The sequence below is a fragment of the Tachysurus vachellii genome, chromosome 14, assembly GCF_030014155.1.
Source record: "Tachysurus vachellii isolate PV-2020 chromosome 14, HZAU_Pvac_v1, whole genome shotgun sequence".
In the NCBI taxonomy this organism is placed as follows: Eukaryota; Metazoa; Chordata; class Actinopteri; order Siluriformes; family Bagridae; genus Tachysurus; species Tachysurus vachellii.
Genome location: NC_083473.1, coordinates 3,111,113 through 3,135,971, shown reverse-complemented (window position 1 = coordinate 3,135,971; position 24,859 = coordinate 3,111,113). Strand labels below are relative to the sequence as shown.

The following is a 24,859-nucleotide window of genomic DNA, read 5'->3' as shown; positions in this document are numbered from 1 at the left end:
ACACCTCTAAGAGTTACCACTCTCCTGAGGGTCGCCACATTTTTAAGAGTAACCACACCTCTAAGAGTTACCACTCTCCTGAGAGTAACCACACCTCTAAGAGTTACCACTCTCCTTAGGGTTACCACAGCACTTTAATGAGGGTCACTACTCCTGTAAGAGTTACCACTCTCCTTAGGGTTACCACAGCACTTTAATGAGGGTCACTACACCTCTAAGAGTTACCACTCTCCTTAGGGTTACCACAGCACTTTAATGAGGGTCACTACACCTCTAAGAGTTACCACTCTCCTGAGGGTCACCACATTTTTAAGAGTAACCACACCTCTAAGAGTTACCACTCTCCTGAGAGTAACCACACCTCTAAGAGTTACCACTCTCCTTAGGGTTACCACAGCACTTTAATGAGGGTCACTACACCTGTAAGAGTTACCACTCTCCTTAGGGTTACCACAGCACTTTAATGAGGGTCACTACACCTGTAAGAGTTACCACTCTTCTTAGGGTTACCACAGCACTTTAATGAGGGTCACTACACCTCTAAGAGTTACCACTCTCCTGAGGGTCACCACATTTTTAAGAGTAACCACACCTCTAAGAGTTACCACTCTCCTGAGAGTAACCACACCTCTAAGAGTTACCACTCTCCTGAGAGTAACCACACCTCTAAGAGTTACCACTCTCCTTAGGGTTACCACAGCACTGTAATGAGGGTCACTACACTCTAAGAGTTACTAATCTCCTGAGGGTCACCACACCTCAAAGAGTAACCACACCTCTGAGGGTTACCATTCTCCTGAGGGTCGCCACACCTCAAAGAGTAACCACACCCCTGAGGGTCACCACACCTCAAAGAGTAACCACACGTCTGAGGGTCACCACACCTCTAAGAGTTACCATTCTCCTTAGAGTTACAACAGCACTTTAATGAGGGCCACCACACCTCTAAGAGTTACCACACCTCTAAGAGTTACCACACCTCTAAGAGTTACCACACTTCTAAGAGTTACCACTCTCCTGATGTACTCCACACCCTTAAAAGTGACCACTCTTCTGAGAGTCCATACTACCTCTGAGGGTCATACCTCTGAAATTGACCATTCTCCTGAGGGTCATCAAACCCACGAGTGTCATTATGCCCCTCTGGCTGCAAGACAAGCTCAAATCATCACCCCTACACCACCGTTCCTGATAGTTGATACGAGTTGATTGAAGTTATATTGTTGTGTCTGGTTTTCATCAGACGTCTCCAACTTTTCAGTCCACAAGATATCGTTCCAGAACTTTTCTTGTTTGCAAACCTATAATCTGGTAAAGAGTGGTAATATATAATCTGCACTGTCATGAACAAACCCTGGGAAGAAAGTCTTTGAAGCGCTGTATTTATAAAGCCTTTCTCATTGTAGAGTAGCACATTTCGAATTGTTTGGATGGCTTTGAAACCCTTCCTAAATTGATGTACAGTAACAGATGTTTGTGCGAGGTCATGGCTGATGATCTTTCTAATTTGTGTCTTGATGTGTGTGTCTTGATGTAGACACCTGAGTGCTCCAGAACAGCAAACTGACAAGGTCTCCAAGGTCTCCTATTCACACTTCTTGGACGTTTCATTAATAACACCTGGCTGCTAATTACTTTAAACTTATGATTGTGGAAATAGGAAGTGTATACTTACATTTACGTTTAGTTTTTAGGAAACGTGACTACAGTGTGTTGTAGATTTTGCTGGTTTTTGTGTTGGACATCTGGCTCTGAAACACACACACACGGAGTTACAGACTACAGAACTAACAGGGATTTAAACGATGGTGTGTGTGTGATGGATGAGAGTGTTCAGCTGTTTTGTGGTTGTAAATGAGCGCTGAATTGGCAGCCTGTACGAAACTGTCCCCAATTAGCTCTAATGATACACAGCGTCCGTTCCAGCTGCTGCTTAACAAAGCTGCCATTTAGCGACGTGCACGAACGCAGCACAGATTAGCCGCTAAAGCCCGCACTAAAACCGATATGGTACGATGGAAAGGGAGGAGCTTGTTTTCCAATCTGTAGAAGGTAAAAATCATCACAGTCATCTAATGAGAGACAGAATGGTTCTGGTCGGAGATTAACGAGGCCTAATGAGCTGAATCATGTGCTGAGTTGAGAATCAAATCTTTGATGAGTTGTTTTGGATAGTGGAGAAGTGAGAATCTGTTATGGTGCTGCTTCCTAACCTGGAACCTTTTCATCACTAAAGCAGGACAGGAAAATATTCTGGAAGGCAGAAATACAGTTTGAGTTCTGTGTGAGAATTATTTTTACAACATGAATGATCAGACTCTCACTTTTGATTCTATAATAGTTTGGCTCTTAACAACTTAACAATAGTCTCGGACAACTTGTCAAATTCGAGTCTTACTCGGTTTCCTGAACGCCGGCACCAGACCGAGACCACACAATGAACATTTATTTACTTTGCAAATCAGGAGTGAAACCAGTCGTGTTGGAGACCAGGACTAAACTCTAAACTCTGCTCCGCACAGCAGGTATACATGATACTCAGATTTGGTCTTGGTTTGTTCAGCTCGCTCACACCGTCACATCTCACTGCCAGGCACAAATGCTTTGCAGGACTAAATAAATTGAGCATGAAGAACGCAGATCAATCCCGCTCAAACTATTTAATCAATAGACGATCAGAAAAACTGGATTAGCGAATCTCGGCTCCTGGAGGCCGGTTCCTAAGGGAGAGAGCCACATCCCTTGCCTCAGCACTTCCTCCTAATTGTGCACCAAACAAATGGTGGTGCATTGATTTGGCTGTGAGCATGGATTCTGTAGACCGAGTGGTGCCTGGCCATTAGCACCTCACAGTGCACTCTGGGTATTGGAGGAATCCTTCTGTGTGTGTGTGTGTTATGATGGCACCTCATGATGGAGAGTGACCAAGAGCAATAAAATACGTCACATTAAATTACTTATTTATATGTATTTGTTTGCTAGTGTGTTTATCCAAAGATGTCCATCTTTGAACTTCCATGTAATAATCTTCTGATTATATTATAGTCTCCTCCCCCTCTTCCTCTTCCTCCTCTTACATTTACATTTACAGCATTTGGCAGACGCCCTTATCCAGAGCGACGTACATAAGTGCACTTCCTCCACCTCCTCTTCTTCTCCTTCTTCTACATCCTTCTTCTTTTCCTCTGTGTAGCTGTTTACGTCTCAGGGACAGACAGAACCTGAAAGAGAGAGAAAGAGAGAGAGAGAGAGAGAGAGAGAGAGAGAGAGAGAGAGAGAGAGAGAAAGCGAGGCAGGTGGGTGCTGTGGAATTGATCAGTACCATGCCTGTCTGACCTTCTCATAAATCTCTCATCTCAAATCCTCTTTCCAATCCTTTTCCTCTGAGACCTTTCGGCACCCTGTAAACCCCCCTTTGTCTCCTCAGCACCTTTTACTTTCTCCTTTTCTGGCAACCTTCCTGACCTCTGACCCACTCACCTCTAATCACGTGCATGCTTCCCTTTCACTTCCTCTGTTTTCCAGCTTCTGTATCTTTGTCCTGAATATTTCTCCTGACCCGCATTCTCATCTGCTTCCATCCCTTTCCCTTCCTTCTATTACCCCGTGCCCCTCTCTTCTATTTTCCCATTACTCTTGACATTTAGCTCGCTCACTAGTTCACTAGTTCGGCTCCCAGCAGCCGGTATTTAAGGCCCTGCTATCTCACCAGGAGAAACACAGCACACAAAAAAGAGCAGTAGACAGATAGACGGAGACATGGTGCATTGGTTCTGCTCTCCCGCTGGGGAAACACAGAGTGTGTAATTAAGTTTCAGTTCTGCAGGCTGTGCTTATACAGAACACACTATAGCCGTATTATAGCTATTATAATCTCCACATCTACCACGGTGAAGGGCTTAGTCTGATGGGATAATAATGAAGTAATGACAGATTGGAGCAAACTGTTGTTGAGAGTATTCTTTGTACCTGACAGAGTTTGTGTGTGTGTGGACAGCGTGAGACGTTCTTGTCTGGGAAACTTTGCAAGATGAGTCTTTTCTCCTTAGCAATAGGAATAGTTCAGCTAAACATTTCATTTATACCCATTTAGCTTTAATCCGAGTGTAGATGTGGTTGGTGTCTGAAAATGTGTCTGTATGCAAGAAAAGTCTGAGGTGTGGACTGATGCAAAATTTCTACTATAGAGAAGTGGGTTGTGTTTATTTTCAAGTCCAACTGCGACCTGGTCCCAAAGGAATTCTTAGCATTCACACTTGCTTCTGAAGGAATTCTGACCACTATTTAAACATTATTCCTGACCACTTTCAAAGGAATTCTGACCACTATGTGCCCATTTCACACAGAATCTGTCCATTATTGCTCATTTCGGAGGAATTAGGACCAAAGCCACCCACCCACTCCCAAAGGAACTCTCCTCACTCAGAATTCTGACCAGTCCAACCCACTACTACAGTTCATCATCTTGTTTGTACCTGCCTGCGTTTGTTTAACATACTTATCTGGTTATGTTTTTCATCACCTTGATCAAGATTACTGTAGAGAAACTAACAAACAGTGAATTCTTTGGTTCAGTAAAACCTTTACTACAGTATGGAGTTACTCACTATGTCATTCTACTGTAGTCCAAACCATCTAAAAGAAGTTTATTCCACCAAACAGACACCAAAATAGAGACGACATTTGATGTATACCTTCCTTGAACCCTTAGGGTTTTCTTACACCTGGTCACTTCATGCGTTTTCTGTGACCCGATAGCTGTCCGATGGTAAAAAGACCAGGTCTAAATGCCCTCCGAAACGTTTTGGAGACTGATATAAATCCGATGGTACAAACCACTTCAGGAGGTGGTCTGGGACGCGTTTCAGATGAGACTGGACAGATGTAAATGAATGTGTTTGTTCAAGCCACATACGTCAGCGCTATACTCCTCCCAAAACGGAAGTACGTCACTCGCAGGTGATCTTTCACCCAGGCGTCTCATCGGGTCTTAAAACGCGCTGCTGCCGCCAGCGAAAATGCAGCAAACAGTAAATGCTGTCGAGTAAATGCTGTTTTTTCGTCTTCTTTTTGATTGCGTTCTGAAAACCGCACACACCAAAGCGTGTTCCATTTCAATTACCCCGGAAATGAGGTCAAATATATTAGCATTTTGGGTGGGAGTAGAAAGATCGGATCGATATCCGATTCGCCGAGACGCATTTATGTGGCCTAATGTAAATGGAACAGTTTTAACAAATCGGATCAGAGAAAACACATGAAGTGACCAGGTGTAAAAAGGCCCTCAGAGATGGTGGGACCAGAGGGACCAGAGTGCTTATAAGCACTAGATACTTAATAAAATATTAAGATTCATGACAACAAAATGTCTACAACTGTATAGATGAGAATTGTAATTTGTCTTTACACACTCACGAGGTGAGTAACCTTATGTCTGTTTGGCTTTGCTTTTACCGCATACCTAACATCAGCAGTTTCACACGGCCGGCAATTTTTGTGTCAGCATGAAAAACGGTGCTACCTTTTACAATCACCTTTTAAAGTGCATTAGATAAGTTATATTAGTTGAGCTATGCAGGTGAATCTGCTAGAATTGCGAGGGCACCCATATTTCAAATCCAATTATTTGTCTTATAATAGCCTATCCAGTGCACTTTCAAATTATTTGCTCAGTAAAAGGCCTGTCAAGAACCCCTTCTGTTCCTGACAGGCACTTCAATTATCCAGGGATGAGGTGAAGGAAAAAACTCATATCCTCTTCTGATGAATATTTTTCCTATAATATTCAAAGACTCTGAGTGTTGCACAGCAATAGTAAGGATTGTCCTGAGGGACCAAAACCCCGGCAAAGACTAATCCCGATTCAGGACCTGAGGAATAGAAGTGTTTAACTTAGAGCTTAGAGATTAGAGAGAAGATGATTCCAATATCAACTGCAACAAGATGCTCAAATTAAATCCATCTATTCATCGCTGTCACTGTCTCAGTGGAGCGAGGCCATGCCAACTCGCGCAGGGCGGCCAAACTGGCTCTAAATTCAATAACACGGATGGAAACCGCGTGACTCAACATGGCTAAGAAAGACAGGAGAACTCCTGCTCTTCACACTCACGCACAATATGGCGTATTATTCATACGGGAACAGACGGAACAAGGCGTAGCTGGGGTTGAACCTAAATTCCACATAAGCACCTCTGTGTTTTTTCCTTTAGAATCCACCAAGTGGAAACACTCTGTGCTTTGTATATCCCACAAAAAGGTCAGCGGTCAAGTCGAGGCACGATTGCGGCAGGATCAGGGAAACAGTTCAGCATTAAATTTGGACTTGCAGCTCAAAATGTTCTCGATCCTCATGCACTCTAAAAATATCTGGGTTACATTTGGGTAAATTTGGAAAGCCAGTTTCGGCTCCCATATGGACTAACCCAGTATGGGTTGTTTTAGCCCAGTAAGGTCGAGTTAGGGTGTTGATCCAGCATGCTGCCAACTTGTGGGTAAAAATGACTACATTGCTGTGCCTCCATGTTGTTATAGTTACAGTGTGCACGTTATTGTTAGCTTTGTTTCATATTAGCACAAACCCGCGGAACTTTTTCTTTACATCAACACTTTTTTTTTAATAAATATATAACTATCTCTCTTTGTACAGCATGAAATCCTGAGCGAATACGAGCGCTAACTGATCATTTAATAACATTAGATCCTATTTAACCTGCTAGACGTAACAAACGCACATTTTGAGCGATGTAGCTTAGGGAGGTTAATGTTAACTGTAAATATAATTATGTAACAAGCACACATTCTACAAACCCATATTTTCAGCACAGATAAGCAAATGTTTCTCATTTTATATTTGAGTGCAGATACAAAAAAAAAGCCAGGCTTGAGCCGTACTCATAACAACTGCCATGAGACAAGTGCTCAAAACCCCTTTCACTGTTTTAAATCTGGTTGCTAGTGGCATCTTGTATTTGCTCTCATGTTCACAGAAGAGCCCTTGAAGCTGTGTCTCCCCTCATCTCAGTAATGGATCAGCGGAGAACCCTCAGGGTCTCCTGTCTCACACTACACTGACACAAAAGCAAAGGGTTTGATAAATAAGCTCATGTAATACATATTAGCATAAGTGAAAAATCTTCCTTTAAATGTCAAGCCGAGATGTATTTAGTGCCTCACGATATTTCTTTTTCTTTGAGGCCTTCAAGCTAACGTAGATAACAAATAACAGAAGTGTGTCTTATCCAAAATCCTTTCAATAAATCTCTGCCTTACACCGATACACAGTGTCCTGTAGACACACAGTGGAACTGAAGACACAGTTATGCTTTAGGGAAGAAAGTGACTCTTATAGAACCGTTATAGAACTATTAAAGGTGGGGTCTCTGATGTTTGAGAAATGCTTCAGAAAACTGCGTTGGGCCGCCAAACATAACAAAAACAAAACTAACGTGTAGCCGATGAACAGAAAGGGTCGTGTCTTGTCAATATGGGCGGAGAGAGTGTTCAGTGCGCATGTGTGACATTAGCAGAAAGCGGTTTTAACGTTGACATGGAGGATAAAAACAAAGAAAGAAAGAGAAGAAAGACTTACGATAAGGTAAGAAGTAGGACGTGTTAATATAGGATCAGCTTTCCAGCGCTGGAGAGAACTGAAGGAGCAGGAAGTTGGTCACATATTCACAGATTGTAGTTTCCTGAGTCAATAACTCCTGAGCTAAACGCTGTTACTACACAAATAACACCTCTTTTCTATCGTAGTAATGTAGAGACGCAGCTACAACCGTGTTTTGTGTAGTAACAGCGTTTAGCTCAGGAGTTATTGACTCGGGAAACTCCAATCTGTGAATATGTGACCAACTTTACTTAAGACGCCGAGGCGCTTTTCTCCTTCTCGATAGGTGAGTAACGTTGGTTTTGCTTTGTTACACAGAACTAATATATGTCTTTGTCCTTTACATGATTATGCTTGTGTCATTTTTGCTTGTTTGTTTATCTGCAATCGTATTGTTCTTCCCTTCAGCTATGATAGACACATTTCTTTCCATTAGTTGCCTGGGTTACGTATGTATGTGTGGGCGGAGCTATCAATACAGGGGTGGGACCCATTTGGGTTAGGGGCGTGTTTGTTTTGGTGATTTCAAATGTCAACATTGTCTTTCAAATAACAGAGACCCCACCTTTAAGTATTTGAAAAAATATTAGGAACCATCCAAATAGTCCAGGCGCATTGGAACTATCTGAAGAACCCCTTTGGAACTGTTTATGACTTTAACCTATATGATTTACTCAGTTCACAGTGGAGCCTTCTTATTTATTTATTTAATTAATTTATTTATTTGATTTGAGTTATATGCCCAATTATAATATTATATCTGTTGCTGTGGTTTAATATCTTATGTCTGGATATAAAGATTCTCTACGTTATATTTCTGGAACATTAGTGAAAAACTGAGCTCTGTGCTGAGTAAGAAAAGTGTGCGTGTGGTGTTTGTGTGTGTGTGTGTGTGTGTGTGTGTGTGTGGTGTGACCGTGTCATTCAGCGGGCAGTCAGGTAAGTGAGCGCCATGGGCTTGTACTGACACTGTGTGTGTGCAGCTTGACATGATGGTCACCCCCAGCAACCATGCTGCTGTCCAAGCTAGAGAGAGATGAGTGTGTTTACTTACGCCTGCAGGACAACACACTTTATATCATACACCTGCACACACACACACTCACACCTGCTTGCAGAGTTATAGCTGGCTTGGATCATATTCCTCTTCCTTCCCTTCTGTCTGTCTTTTTAAAGGTATGTTCATGGCATGTGCACAGGTGTGTGTGTGTGTGTGTGTGCACATACACCCCACAAAGCTGCCTAATACTTTTTTAAATGAGTAACACACACACACACACACACACACACACACACACACACACACACACATCCTTCCATAGCCAGCAGACTGTAACATATCCAGAGGCCATTCTGTGCTCACAGAGTGTTTAGCTCCACTGTCGGTCCCCATTAGCTTTCCTCCAGCCTCTTCTCAGTAGCTTCCCTCTGAATTCACTCTGCACAATACCCCTCATTAACCATATCAGGGAGAGGCGCTCCGAATATCTGCACAGACAGATGGGCGTGTAACAGCCAGGTGAATTTCCCCAGCATGTGCACAGAAGAGGAAAAGCACATGGGTGTATTATTAGACGTGCACCAGGGACAGTGTATTTTTACAGACAGAATAAATGAATAAATAAATAAGCAGGATTCATTTTAATAAATATATAGATTGATGTTAAATAGCTACCTCATGACGCACAGCTGATGTTACACACAGCAGAAGCATCTGCATTGTCTGGTGAATGTCGTGGCTGTTTTGCACCCACTTCCTGGATGTGACGGATGGATGTTACTATTCGAGTCCACTGTGTAGTTGTTATTAATGTTGTACTTTAGCTCCCGCTAGCTTTTACTGACTGAGTCCATGTGCTCATTTGTGTTCCTGGTGGCAGTGCAGTTAGAGCTGACTTTCTGGGTCTTGCTGCTATTTGAGTCACTCTTGAAGTTCATGGGTCACTACTTCGTTTGACTCAACTTCCTGTTTGATGTTTATGTTGGAGGTCGCTTCCTGGTTGTGTGTGTGGCACTAGTGTAATGTTAGCTTTCTGAATGGCAGTATGGCTGGTAGTTACTTCCTGTTAAAAGTAACTTCCTGTGTAGCATTACTGTTTATAGTAACTTCCTGTCTGGCATTACTGTTTATAGTAACCTCCTGGTTAGCATTACTGTTTATAGTAACTTCCTGGTTAGCATTACTGTTGACAGTAACTTCCTGTATAGCATTACTGTTTATAGTAACGTCCTGGTTAGCATTACTGTTTATAGTAACTTCCTGGTTAGCATTACTGTTGACAGTAACTTCCTGTATAGCATTACTGTTTATAGTAACTTCCTGGTTAGCATTACTGTTTATAGTAACTTCCTGGTTAGCATTACTGTTGACAGTAACTTCCTGTATAGCATTACTGTTTATAGTAACTTCCTGGTTAGCATTACTGTTTATAGTAACTTCCTGGTTAGCATTACTGTTGACAGTAACTTCCTGTATAGCATTACTGTTTATAGTAACCTCCTGGTTAGCATTACTGTTGACAGTAACTTCCTGTTTAGCATTACTGTTGACAGTAACTTCCTGGTTGATGTATCTTTGTCTTTATTGATAAATGTGTTATTTATTGATGTTAGTTTTAACTTACGTTTTATATTTAGTCAACTTCCTGGTTGATGCTACCATCAGAGGGGCTTTTTACACCTGGTCACTTCATGCGTTTTCTGTGACCCAATAGCTGTCCGATGGTAAAAAGACCAGGTCTAAATGCCCTCCGAAACGTTTTGGAGACGGATATAAATCCGATGGTACAAACCACTTCAGGATGTGGTCTGGGATGCGTTTCAGATGAAACTGGACAGATGTAAATGAATGTGTTTGTTCAAGCCACATACGTCAGCGCTATACTCCTCCCAAACGGAAGTACGTCACTCGCAGGTGATCTTTCACCCAGGCGTCTCGTCGGGTTTTAAAATGCGCTGCTGCTGCCAGCAAAAATGCAGCAAGCGGTAGCATATTTGTAGCATAAACGTCGTAACGAGTTTTTTCTTCTTCTTATTGATTGCTTTCTGAAAACCGCATACACCAAAGTGTGTTCCGTCTCAAATACCCTGGAAATGAGGTCAAATATATTTGCATATTGGGCGGGAGTAGAAAGATCGGATCGATATCCGATTCGCCGAGACGCATTTATGTGGTCTAATGTAAATGGAACAGTTTTAACAAATCAGAGAGCTATCGGATCAGAGACAACACATGAAGTGACCGGGTGTAAAAAGGCCCAGAGAAAACACGTGAAGTGACCAGGTGTAAAAAGGCCCAGAGACTACTGTACAACTGATAACGTTCTGGATGGTGTTTCTGATGGAGTTGGCTTTTTATTTGACATTTATACTATAACTACTTAGTATCTGTTGCTGCTGGAGTCAACAGTTGACTTCCTTCCTCCAGACTGGTTTGTGATAATGTTGTATTCCTCTTCCTACTGGTTGTGGTATTATTGTGGTATTCATTATACATGGTCTCAGTGTAGATCTTTCCCTGGTTGGTCCTACTGGTTTGAGATGTTGTAGATGACCTTGTCACCAGAGTTAGTGTTGGAATGAACTTTTTATCCTCGTTACTGTTGGAGTCAACTTTCTGTATGCTGTTACTGAGTAAATAGTTTGTCTGGCTGCTGTTAATGTGACTGGTGACTTTTAGTTTCTCCTTTTTGATTTTTTAACTTCCCAGTTGATGTTCAAGCTTCCTGGATGTGTCGAATGTTGGAGACCGTGCCGTTGGTGCAGATTCTAAAAAAAAACCCTTCGTCTCCTATCTGTGCATATTTAAAAGACGATATTGTCAACATGTCATCTTTCTTTTTCAGCTTCTTCAGCATTTTTCTGTCTTTAGAAATAGATCACTTCCAGTCTTGCCACGCTTGTGTATTTCTTATTTGCTCATCTCTTAGCAACAGAAAACCTAAATATAACCACATGGCACGGTCTCATCTGAGGGAGCTGTACCAGGTATGTAGGAAAGTGTGTGTGTGTGTGTGTGTTGGATTGTACACGGATTATAGAGTATGTCTTTGGATTGAAATGCTTTAAAGCTACATTCCAGCTTAAGGCTTTGCTGTGTTTTATAATATTGTGTCGACCGAGTCACCTGTATGTTTAAGGATAGTGATATTAGGAAATTATTTATCTTCATGATTATTTGAATTATAGACTGAAGACTGACCTTTAAGAGCCTGCATCTATTTAGACTGCCACTTGAGTAAATGGTATATGTTAATACAAAAATAAAAAAACGCTTCTCCTGTGCAAGAAAGGACTGTGAAAGAGGATTGTGTGTGTGTGTGTGTGTGTGTGTGTGTGTAACATGTCCTGCAGTGAGTTGTAGTCTGCTGGGGCAGGCTGTCATTTCTATGTCATTGCCGGAGGCCCTGAGGGACTTGATTTCCCAGCAGGCACCACTCTGGAGATAGGACTCGTGTGACAGATCAGCCTGCAGGATTCAATGTAACAGAGAGACATGAGCTCACTGTGTGTGTGTGTGTGTGTGTGTGTGTGTGTGTGTGTGTGTGTGTGTGTGTTAGCACTTTGATAAACACCCTCAGCATTGCTTGCAACTGATGAGTGTAAGTGAAGGTGAAAACTCTGGCAAATCTTAATCACATCTTGCTTTCTGCATCTGATCTCCTTTTTGTTCTCTCTCTCTCTCTCTCTCTCTCTCTCAGACATATCGGTGAACGGTAAAGCGTGCGATTGTGACTCGGTTGCCGATTGTAAGGTGGGAGACGCCGTGCCATTGCAAGTCAAGCTGACCAATTGCAGCAAGAGCGCCGTGGGGCCGTTCTCTCTCACGGTGGTGCCGTTTCAGGACTATCAGAACGGCGTGCACAACTATGAGCTGCAGGAAACCGTCACCTTCATCGGATCCAACTCCTTCTACATTGATTCGGTACAAACACACACACAAACACAGTTAGATGGAAAGCATCAATCATGGCAGAGTATACAGTTAAAGGAAAAATAATCATAATATATTCATAATGTTATGAATATACGATAAGCTAGTTTACTATATGCTAGAAGTGATGTCATAAACGTTCACTGCTATATACAGTAACGCTGGGTGGCCTGTTGTATTACATACACAGATACATACCACGTCTGATTTAAAAAATTCTGGGTCCAAACAAGAATTAATTTATAAAAATAAATGTTACCGTAGGAGTCCGCTAATCCTGTGATTGAAAACTTAGCCAAGAACTTTGAACCACTCAAGTACAGCTACTGCATCATCAGCTTATCATTATCATTAAACCTTTAATGACCTGAATGAGGCCAGTGCCAGGAGAACATTAAACCGTGCTGTGCTCCGACTCTCAATCTGATGTGTGACCAAGCACTGAATCCAGCCAAGTGCTCTCACACACCCGGTTCGAGATTAAGACCTCCGATTATCTCTGTTATCTGTGTGCAATGAGCCGGGTCGGGTGTGTCTCATTAGAGTTAGTATTCATGCAGCAGAATTAAATAAGCATGCATGAGCCTTCTGGCAGGAGAATGTGATATTTGGCAACAGGCCTGCACTCTGTGCTGTGATTGGGAGTGTTGTGTTTAATTATAATTACAATTTTATTTATGCAGCACCTTTGATGCATTTAAAACAGTTGTCAGTTTGTGTAACAACAAAACACCACAAACAGAAAGAGCAATTACACTTGAAAAAAGACAGAAAATTTAGAAGAGATTTAGAAACCATGCATCACTGTGACTGATGGGTACAGAGGCCACGCCTCCTTCACTCAGACTGACAGGTACAGAAGCACATCTGCTTCTTGGAGACTGACAGGTTTAGAGGCCACGCCTCCTTCACTCAGACTGACAGGTACAGAGGCCATGCCTCCTTCACTCAGACTGACGGGTACAGAGGCCACGCCTCCTTCACTCAGACTGACAGGTACAGAGGCCACACCTCCTTCACTCAGACTGACAGGTACAGAGGCCACGCCTCCTTCACTCAGACGGACGGGTACAGAGGCCACGCCCCATTCATTCAGACTGACAGGTACAGAGGCCACGCCTCCTTCACTGAGACTGACAGGTACAGAGTCCACGCCCCCTTAACTCAGACGGACAGGTACATAGGCCACACCTCCTTCACTGAGACTGACGGGTACAGAGGCCATGCCTCCTTCACTTAGACTGACAGGTACAGAGGCCACGCCTTCTTCACTGAGACTGACAGGTACAGAGGCCATGCCTCCTTCACTGAGACTGACAGGTACAGAGGCCACGCCTCCTTCATTCAGACTGACAGGTACAGAGGCCACGCCTCCTTCACTGTGATGTTATTCACTCTGTGTTCCTCTGTTCTCTACAGGTGAGTCCAGCAGGGAACTCGACCTGTGCTGGTGCGTTGCTGTTCCTTTACACTGGGGATTTCTACCTAAGCATTAAGTTCCAGGACGACAACACAAGCCGAGACCTTCCTCCCACGTGGTTCTGCTTGCCCAGTGTCCACATTCGAGCACAAGAACCGATCGAGGCAGCTGCCTGAACTTGTGGACTCTGGGACTCACTGACCTTCATGCCCAGAGCAGCTGTACTGTAATTCTGGGTCACCTCTCTGCTGTAGATCTGCTGTAAACAAGAATCATTTTAGTTTCAAATATTAATTCGAGTTCTACATTATTACTGGACATTTCCTTATAATGTTTATTGATAAACATAACAGTACATTATTCACAAACCTGCAAAATAGCATTTCTAAATGCACTAAAGGTTCCATGCAGAATCCTAAAGCTGAGCATTTCTGATACTTGAATCCTTAAAAGTTCTTTGGGGAAACTTACATTATCACACTGATGGCTTATTAGTCTAGAATGCTTAGAGGTTCTGTATGCTTCCAAATCTAGAACCGTTACATGCAACTGTTTTCAAACCTCAAACCCCCAAGGCTTTAACTGCTCAACAAGTGCTAAAAGGAAATATGTGGAACCCTTCAGCTGTCTAGAAGCTTTAGACTACAGGTGATTGTTTCTAAATCTAGAACCCCTAAATATAACTATTTTAAACCATGAACCCCAAAAGGTTTTGTGCAGAACCCTACAGCTAGAAGAACTAAATGTTCTTGGAGAACAGTGGTTGGTGTGTCAGGGTTACAGTAGAACCTTTTGATAAGCCTGTAAATAGACAGCGATGCTGATTGCGATGATATGGTGATAGATTTATGTTCTCGTGTCCTCGGGTGTTCACAGGCTTTACTCGTTAGACACTCGGTTATAAGATTTAAAATCTCTTTATCTTTTTATCTCACTGTTCTTAATGAGTTTGTTTTGCAGTTTGACTTGGTTCTTTTTTTTTTATTCGAGTTGCTTCATTACTTAACATCTCATATCCTGTGTCTCACTTCACTTTTGGTATGTAATATATTTGATTGATGGCTGTCGCATGGATTATAAATCATAAATATAAGGTTTGTGGAACATCTCTGGGTTTCATTCCTCCTCTTCATCCTAAACTTGATTACAGTATACAATATTCTCGCCTTACACACCACAGCTGTCAGGAACGTTGGGATAAAACAGACCCAAATGCAGGATAGCGTAAAATAAACAGGTTTAATAACTTAAAAAAAACATGAAACCGGGACACATACTAGACAAAAGACGACAGGACAACGACACGACAACAGAGGATTCAGCGCTGCTTAAGGCAACGCGGCTCGACTAAATACTAATCACAATTAGACACATGAGGAACAGGTGTGCTGAGGCGTGGAGGAAGAGACAAGGGTGGGGCAGACTCCCGCCGCGCCAATCTTAATGACAGTCCCGACGAGGTCCAGGAGGGGGGAGCAAGGCACACGGCGAGGCAGGTGGGGGGAGCAAGGCACACGGCGAGGCAGGTGGGGGGAGCAAGGCACACGGCAAGGCAAGTGGGGGGAGCAAGGCACATGGTGAGGCAAGTGGGGGGAGCAAGGCACATGGCGGCAGAGCCAGAGAGGGCAGAGCGACGTCCACAGCCGAGCAGGAGGGCCGAGCGACGTCCACAGCCGAGCAGGAGGGCCGAGCGACGTCCACAGCCGAGCAGGAGGGCCGAGCGACTTCCACAGCCGAGCAGGAGGGCCGAGCGACTTCCACAGCCCAGCAGGAGGGCCGAGCGACTTCCACAGCCCAGCAGGAGGGCCGAGAGACTTCCACAGCCCAGCAGGAGGGCCGAGCGACTTCCACAGCCCAGCAGGAGGGCCGAGCGACTTCCACAGCCGAGCAGGAGGGCCGAGCGACTTCCACAGCCGAGCACGAGGGCCGAGCGACGTCCACAGCCGAGCACGAGGGCCGAGCGACGTCCACAGCTGAGCAGGAAAAATCCACAGAGCAAAAATCACCAAAAAATATGTTGTCACCGATGTCACCAAAACTACAAAATCCAGGGCAGAAAAAAAAATGCTCCCACAGAGCCAGTCCAGGCTGAAGCTATCCTGCTGGGTCTTAAAGTGGTGGAATCTTTCTGTCAGGGACACGGGGTAAAACAGACACAAATGCAGGATAGCATAAATAAACAGGTTTTAATAAATAAAAAAACCATGAAACAGTGCCACAGACTAGGGCAAGATGACAACAGAGGATTCTGCGCTGCTTAAGGCAACGCAGCTCGACTAAATACTAATCACAATTAGACACATGAGGAACAGGTGTGCAGAGGCGGGGAGGAAGAGACAAGGGCGGGGCAGACACATGACAAAACGTAAACAAAAGCACGTGGCCAAAGTCCGGGCTGAGTCCTGACAACAGCCGTACTTGTGGAAGATTAAAAACCAGTTTCTGAAGGGGTTCTACACATAAGGCGCTCTTCACTTAATGGTTCTTTAAATGGTCAAACCTGTGGAACACATTGGGATGCTAGAATTTTATTTATTTATTTAATCACGTAGAAAGAAAAAGTAGGTGTAGAGTTTAGAATCTACTGATTTCTGGTTTCTGAATGTAGAACTACGGTGGCCGAGAAGTGCAAAACACATAAACAAATCCGAGAACACAACGACAAGTCAGACAACCCGGAAACGGTAGGTATCGTTTTTGAATGGAAACTTACCGATCATCACTGACAAGACACTTGTCACTCAAGATATACAGGTATGGAATCTTATGTGTAATGTGTAAAGTTCTCCATTTAAATAGAAGAAAATAACAGAATTAATCCACAGTACGGACAATACATTTTGTACACTTTTACACACACATTCCAACTTTTCCCTGCAGCAGACTTGTACTTCCTGTATACCTTGAGTGACAGGTGTCTTGTCCAATGATCGGTACATGTTCCAATCACAAACTATACCTACCTTTTCCGTTGGTTGTCTGAATTGTCATTGTGTTTTCTGATTTGTTAATGTGTTTCGTGCAACGATTCAGACAACCCGGAAAAGGTAGGTATAGTTTTTGATTGGAAACTTACCGATCATTGGACAAGACACCTGTCATTCAAGATATACAGGTGAATGACAGGTGTCTCGTCCTATGATCGTTAAGTTTCCATTCACCAGTGATACCTAACTTTTCTAGGTCGTCTGACTTGTCATTGTGTTTTCGGATTTGTTATTGTGTTTTGCACTTCTCAGCCACTGTATAGAACCCCTGAAGTGTCTCTGCAGAACCCTGCAACATAGTGTCTCAGTATGTAGAACCCATAAAGCTTATATACAGAACCCTGCAACATAGTGTCTCAGTATGTAGAACCCATAAAGCTTATATACAGAACCCTGCAACATAGTGTCTCAGTATGTAGAACCCATAAAGCTTATATACAGAACCCCGCAACTGATTGTCTCTGTATGTAGAACCCATAAAGCTTATATACAGAACCCTGCAACTGAGTGTCTCAGTATGTAGAACCCATAAAGCTTATATACAGAACCCTGCAACTGAGTGTCTCTGTATGTAGAACCCATAAAGCTTATATACAGAACCCTGCAACATAGTGTCTCAGTATGTAGAACCCATAAAGCTTATATACAGAACCCTGCAACTGAGTGTCTCTGTATGTAGAACCATAGAACTAAATATTTCTATACATAGAACCCATAATGTGTTTATACAGAACACTAAAAGTGAGTGTTTCTATAAGTAGAACCCCATGAAGTCAGTACCGAAGTTTACCACTGGATGTTTCTGTACAGTATGTAGAACTTTTAAAGTTTATAAAATTCTCTTCTCATGCTAAAAAATAAAAGTTGTGCTACGGTTCTTGGTCAGGGTGGACGGTTCTATAAAGTAGTGAATAGCAGTGAAAAGATTCTTTAGACTGTTGTTGTTCTTTATGGCTTTAAGAAAAAGAGAGGGTCCTTTATAAACCATGTACTGAAAGGTTATTTGGAGAACCAAAATGAGTTCTTGTATGGCACCAATGGCACTAGTGAGAATCCATCTTTCTGGTTCTTCCTGAAGAATGTAGAAAATTGTTCATACTCCGTGAGCTTTATCCTTATTCTCAGCCCTTTCACGCTTCATCTTTGGTCCCAGAGCATCTCACTGGTTCTTCATTCGACTGTCACAGGGGAAAAACCTCTCAGCAGAAGGGATGATGAACGTCGGTCAATCTCCTGTGACTAAACACGATTCTTCTGAACAAGTGTGTGTCCCTTTCTGTGTTTTCAGCCATGTGATGATTTTTTTTGTAAGAACAGCGTGTTGTGTGAGATAAGCAGGCCTATTTCAGCTTACTTAACAAGTCCAAACAGTTGGAGAGCAGCGTGGGTTGATTTTGGCATGCAGCTCAGCGCAGGATGATCAAAGTAGATCATTCACTCTCACTCTCACTCTAACTGCTTATTGTTTAGTAACGAGGAAATAAACAGAAGTGAAATTAAGGAGCGTTTAATAAATGCAAGCTTGTAAACTTAAAATAGTTCACTGTGTATAGAAATGACAGAATGTCGCTGCACGGTCAAATTTAATGATGGATAATCTTCATATTTGTTTACGTTTAGGCTTTAATCAGTTTCTCATCATCTCTTTGACATGCTGGACACAACACACTTTGATGTTTTGTGAAGGTTCATCAGAAGACTCATGTTTGACTGTTCTTCAGCTCCTACACATGCTTTAATTTTCCAGTATCTTCTCCATATTGGACTCCTTTCCAATAGCAACTAGCTGGGCAGTGGTGGCTCAACTGGTTAAGGGTTCAAGGCCCCAACAACTGCTCTGGGATGTTGATTTGGAGGATCAGGGTTCAAGGCCCAGCACAGCCAAGCTGCCACTGCTGGGCCCTTGAGCAAGGCCCTTAACCCTCCCTGCTCCAGGGGCGCTGTATCATAGCTGCCCCTACACTCTGACCCCAACCTCCTCAGTTGGGGTATGTGAAGAAAAGAATTCCAATGTGCTGTAATGTATATGTGGCAATAATAAAGGCTTCTATGCCCCCGTTCTATCTTCTCATGATGTTGAGATGCATCTTTTTACTCTGAGGACACCTGAAGGACTGGTACAAAGGGTGCAAATTGGTCTCTGATGCTCAAGAAGGCAACACCATACATTAAGAGTCAGGGGGTGTAAACTTTTGAACAAGGCCATCAGTGTAATTTGTTATTTTGTCTTTGGGGAAATGTCTTGTGTAGCTTCTGATGGGCAGGACTAAATGAGGAAAGTTAAGATCTCAAGATACTAATCATCAATGTTCAGAAATCACATACGGAGCTGCAGCAGATGCTCAGCCTTTTGCTTTGAATCATAAATGACACATCGTCTTGTCAGGTTTTGTTTTTGATATCAGGGTTGTCACTCTTCACTAAGGTTCTATGCACAACTTACTAACGTTCAAGACTCTAACAATGAAAAAATTGTAGAATTCTTCTTTTTCATTGAAGCGTACAACAAGCTGTTAATTAGGTTCTTCAATACAGCTCTTCGAATGATTGACGGCTCTTCTAAAGAAGTTCGAACATGACAGCTTTTCTAGAATAAAAACACTGGAGGTTTGTAGAAAGAACATTTTCACATGTTCCTTCAGAAGAACAAACCGAAGAACCCTTGAGGATGGGGTACTATATGGAACCTCTGGAGCTCATTCCCCAGCGGGTTTGCCTCAACCTCTGGGTTTAATTAAAGCACTAAACTCTAATGGCACAAACCATGTTCCTGAGTATCTTTAACACAATGAAAGGAAATGCTCATCTCTGATTGGCTGAGACGTAATGTATTACAGTCAGAAATATTCAACCCCAAACGATTTTAAGGATTTTCAAAGAGCAAGATTCTATTTTGGATGACATCTTTATGAGTTGAGTGATGTATATAAAATCAACGCAGATTTTTTTTTATTTTGTGTAATGTAGTATTTGTGTGTAACAGGATATTTTAAGACAACCATGTCACAATTATTCAACCGCTATATAATACTGTTGTTATGAAAGCTTTCTGACAGTTTTTATGGTCTTTAGAGGAATTTAAATATAATTAAGCCTTTGGGAATTCTAGAATGATCCTTCATTTGCTTTATCTGTAATGGATATATAAACCCCACCAATAAAGGTATTCAAGCTAAAATCATGGGAAAAACCCTAACCATAACCCTAACCCTAACCCTGACACATCATCATCACCATAGTCGTGGCCTAATGGTTAGAGAGTTTGACTCCTAACCTTAGGGTCTCAGGCCGGCAATACCACGACTGAGGTGCCCTTGAGCAAGGCACCGAACCCCCCCAACTGCTACCCGGGTGCCGCAGCATAAACGTTTGCCCACTGCTTTTGGTGTATGTTCACGGTGTGTGAGTTCACTGCAGTGTGTGCACTTTGGATGGGTTAAACGCAGAGAACGAATTCTGAGTATGGGTCACCGTACTTAGCCGTATGTCACATCATGTCACGTCACCTAAAGAGCCTTGGGTATAAGAAGATTTCCAAAAAACTGACATTCCAAGAGACACAATTGGGAGCGTTATAAGGAAGTTTCATCCCCACGGTCAAGCATGGAGGTGGGTCATTGATGATATAGGGATGTTTTTCTGTGGCAGGAGCTGATAATCTTGATCGTTTACCTTGCAACATGGATTCCCAGAAACACCAGGCCCCTTTAAAGAGGAGCGTGATGCCTTCTGTTGACAAATTAAACCTTTACGGTAATCATTGGACTTTCCAGCAAGACAATGATCCCAAGAACACCTCCAGGTTGAGAGAAAGATCCTGGAACGTCCTGGAGTGGCCTTCTCAGTCACCAGATTTAAATCTTTGGTGGGATATAAAGAAGGCAGTTACAGCATGTAAGCCATCAAACATCACTGAGCTAGAGGCTTTTCCACATGACGAATAGGCAGAGATTCTGATCGAGAGGTGTAAGAAGCTTGTCAGAACATCCTGAAACCGTTTGTTAGAAGTTATAAAAGCTAAAGAATGCTCCACAAAGTACTGAACCTGAGCGTTGAATAATACTTCAATATTGATTTTGTAAAGTTAAGTCAACTTCTGGGGGGCACAGTGGCTTAGTGGTTAGCACGTTCACCTCATACCTCCAGAGTTGGGGGTTCGATTCCTGCCTTGTGTGTGGAGTTTGTATGTTCTCCCCGTGCCTCGGTGGTTTCCTCCAGGTACTCTGGTTTCCTCCCATGGTCCAAAGACATGCATGGTAGATTGATTGGCATCTCTGGAAAATTGTCCGTAGTGTGTGAGTGTGTGAGTGAATGAGAGTGTGTGTGTGTGTGTGTGTGTGCCCTGCGATGGGTTGGCACTCCATCCAGGGTGTATCCTGCCTTGATGCCTGATGACGCCTGAGATAGGCACAGGCTCCCCGTGACCCGAGGTAGTTCAGATAAGCGGTAGAAAATGAATGAAGTCAACTTCTGTTGTCAAAATAACTCAAATGTGTATCAATAAATATAATGTCTTTTGAAGTGAGAGCGTTAAGTATTTCTTGCAACTGTATATAAAAACAGCACTTGGCTTAAGATGCTGTTTTTCTTAACGACATTATATGTACAGGTTGACATTTTATTCGAGCTAAAAAGCCTAAAAAGGCGTTTGGATAACAAGTTACAGTAAATGTTAGCATAGCATTAGAAATGAGTTAGCTTTGTGTCTGGGTTGATCAGAATGAGGACCTAACATCATTCAGCTTTTCTTTATTTATGCTAATGACATGTGATTTGTATTGAGTTTAAACACTAATCTGTTCTCTACTGGAAAAATTGGATTATCTATCTCGAACGTTCCGGACAAATGCTTGCTAAGCTGTTGGAACCCTGGGACATCCCATTTATCTTGCTCAGCTGATCAACTTCAATTAAGGTAAGTGAAAAAACTCTGGTGTTGTTGCTGTTAGAAATCAGAGAATTAAAGAAAACATGTCGGTCCGTGTAAGAGAGACAGCGTCGGTGAAGGATGAGATAAATCCCAGAGTAACGGTGTGCTTGCAGGCTGAACGCTGACGCCATATTAAAGCAGGATGGATGACATGCAGGATGGAGCACTCATGCAGCTTATTACGAGTCCTGCTGTGATTTTACAGAGCTTCACTCCACGTCACTCCACTCCACTCAGGCAGAGAGAAAGTTTATCGGACTGAGTCTGGACGTCTAATCGCTCTGACTGGTCAGCGGCTCATTCTCCACCCTGATATCAGTGCGAATTACATCCACATGAAGCGACTCGGCTGCATGCTGTAATCTGCCTCTGTGAGCAGGAAATTTTCCCTGTTTATTATATGGTGCTCTATTTTGTTCCCACACTTCATTTAAAATAGTGAGAAACTCCCATGCAGTCTTTCAATCCCATAATGCACTGCAATTGGTATCAATAATAACAATAAGTGCTCTTATGTATCAGAAAATCTGGAAGTGAAATTGACTTCAAATAGGGATTACATGTTTTCACAATTGACTATACAGTAAGGAGCAAGTACACAGTTCTGCAGAACATCATATATGTATTAATATTTCAAGAAGTTCCATTAAATCTGGTAAGAAAATGGAAAAAGTCTGGAACAACTGTAGCATCACTTACTGCAGATCCACCAAAATCAGTGAGCAGGTAAAGAGAAGATAACGTCCAACACGATGCTCCCACCACCGTGCTTCAGAGCTTCACAGCATCTTCTCAGGGCGACGTTGGCCTTCCTTTAAACATACTCTAGTAAAAAGATACCAGTATAGCTTCAAATTTTTAATGTAAACTTAAAGGTGGGGTCTCCGTTGTTTGAGAAATGCTTCAGAAAACTGCGTTGGGCCCCCAAACAAAACAAAAACAAAACTAAAGTGTAGCCAATGAGCAGAAAGGGGCGTGTCTTGTGAATATGGGCGGAGAGAGTGTTCAGTGCGCATGTGTGACATCAGCAGAAAGCGGTTTTAATGTTGAAATGGGGGATAAAAAAAAAGAAAGAAAGCGAAGAAAAGCTTACGATAAGGTAAGAAGTAGGACGTGTTAATATAGGATCAGCTTTCCAGCGCTGGAGAGAACTGAACGTCTTCCGCATGAAACGTAGCCAAACCTTTCACACAGTACTACAAAAACACATTTGTATTACCATAGTATTACTCATTGAGTTCATTTATTGATAAAAATATACCCTCGGTCAGCCGCCCCTACAGGTCCCGCCATAATAGTTGCCTGGGTTATACTTGGGTAATACTTGTCTCGTGTACGTGTGGGGAGGAGCCACTGAACCATTTGGGTTAGTGGCGTGTTTGTTTTGGTGATTTCAAATGTCAACATTGGCTTTCAAACACCCCACCTTTAAGTAAAAATGAATGATCATCTATTTAAGGTGACACTGCCACAGCTTTATACCTCTAGCTAGCATGCTAACAAACCAACTGAATTCTAATGCTTCTGCAGTACATTTATTTAGCAGCAGGTCGATGTTTTTAAGTATCGGCTGAAAGAATAAACTGAAGTGATAAACACAGACCTCAGTAAGACAGGAGGTGTGTAAGACAGTATGACTGGTGGAATGAGAGGATGGACAGTTAGCTATCAGACTCGTGTGGATGATCTCTGTTCCTCACTGCAGAATTCTGAGTTGTTGTTGATTTTTTTTTGTGATTTTCAGCAGGAGATTTTGTTGATCTGAGCATGTTATTTTGTTGATTTCCCGATTCTTCTCTGATTTCTCAGTGACTCAGCGGTTACACTGGTTTCTTGATGGTTTGAAGGCTATCAGGTCCTTAATTTCTTGCTGCTGTTTTTGGCTTGATGTTTTTAAGTTTGCTGATTTGTTCCTTGAGTTTGTGGAGTTTTTTGCTGGTGTGTTGATTTTTCCTTGATTTCTTGGTGTTTCTTGTCAGTTTGATGTTTCATCCTGGTTACTTACACTTTGTAAGGTTGTCCATTTCTCCATTTCTTTCGTCTCTTTTGTAGTTGCTTTACATAAAAATCTTCAAATCAACAAATCTCTTAATTTGTAAGAAACGGTGGAGAAAACAACACTCACTCACTCAATCACTCACTCACTCACTCACTCACTCATTTTCTACCGCTTATCCGAACTACCTCGGGTCACGGGGAGCCTGTGCCTATCTCAGGCGTCATTGGGCATCAAGGCAGGGTACACCCTGGACGGAGTGCCAACCCATCGCAGGGCACACACACACACTCTCATTCACTCACACACTCACAAATTACGGACAATTTTCCAGAGATGCCAATCAACCTACCATCCATGTCTTTGGACCGGGGGAGGAAACCGAAGTACACGGAGGAAACCCCCGAGGCACGGGGAGAACATGCAAACTCCACACACACAAGGTGGAGGCGGGAATCGAACCCCGACCCTGGAGGTGTGAGGAGAACGTGCTAACCTCTAAGCCACAGTGCCCCCGAGAAAACAAGAAATCACCAAAAAAAAGTTATTTATTTATTTATTAATTATTTGTTTCCTATTTTCTTGATGTTCAGAAGCTTGTTGATTTTTTTCTCACCTTCTTTATTATGACGTTTGTGAGCTTGTTGCTCTCTTGATTTTTGGGGGATTTTAGTGATGTGTTTCTTCATCCCTGGTTCACAGCGTTTGTGAGCTTGTTGATTTTTCTATGTCTGTATATATTTTATTGCAATTTTTTGACTTGTCTCTGGTTACTCAGTGTTTACGAGGATGATTTCGCAATTCTTTGCCTTTTTTTGCTTCGTTTATTTAATTTTTTTGTGTTTACGAGGTTGTTGATTTCTTCCTGGATTCTTGATGATTGATGATCTGTTGATGATTAGTAGATTTTTATCTAACAGGACCATGAAAGAGACAGAAACCAACTCAAACACAGCGTGAACGGTCGTGATGAAATCACAG

At 42.6% G+C, this 24,859-nt stretch overlaps 1 protein-coding gene across 4 annotated transcripts in view; it reads left to right on the top strand.

Annotated features, from left to right (window-relative positions):
* The window catches only part of trappc9 (trafficking protein particle complex subunit 9), a 201,686-nt gene extending 186,615 nt beyond the window's left edge, over positions 1–15,071 (top strand). For all 4 annotated transcript variants that reach the window (XM_060886331.1, XM_060886330.1, XM_060886329.1 and 1 more), the window contains 2 exons: positions 12,313–12,536; positions 13,965–15,071. In XM_060886331.1, the coding sequence (XP_060742314.1) occupies positions 12,313–12,536; positions 13,965–14,141 (401 nt within the window). In that variant the 3' untranslated portion in view covers positions 14,142–15,071. The remainder of the gene's footprint in view (positions 1–12,312; positions 12,537–13,964) is intronic.
* Positions 15,072–24,859: the final 9,788 nt, after the last annotated feature.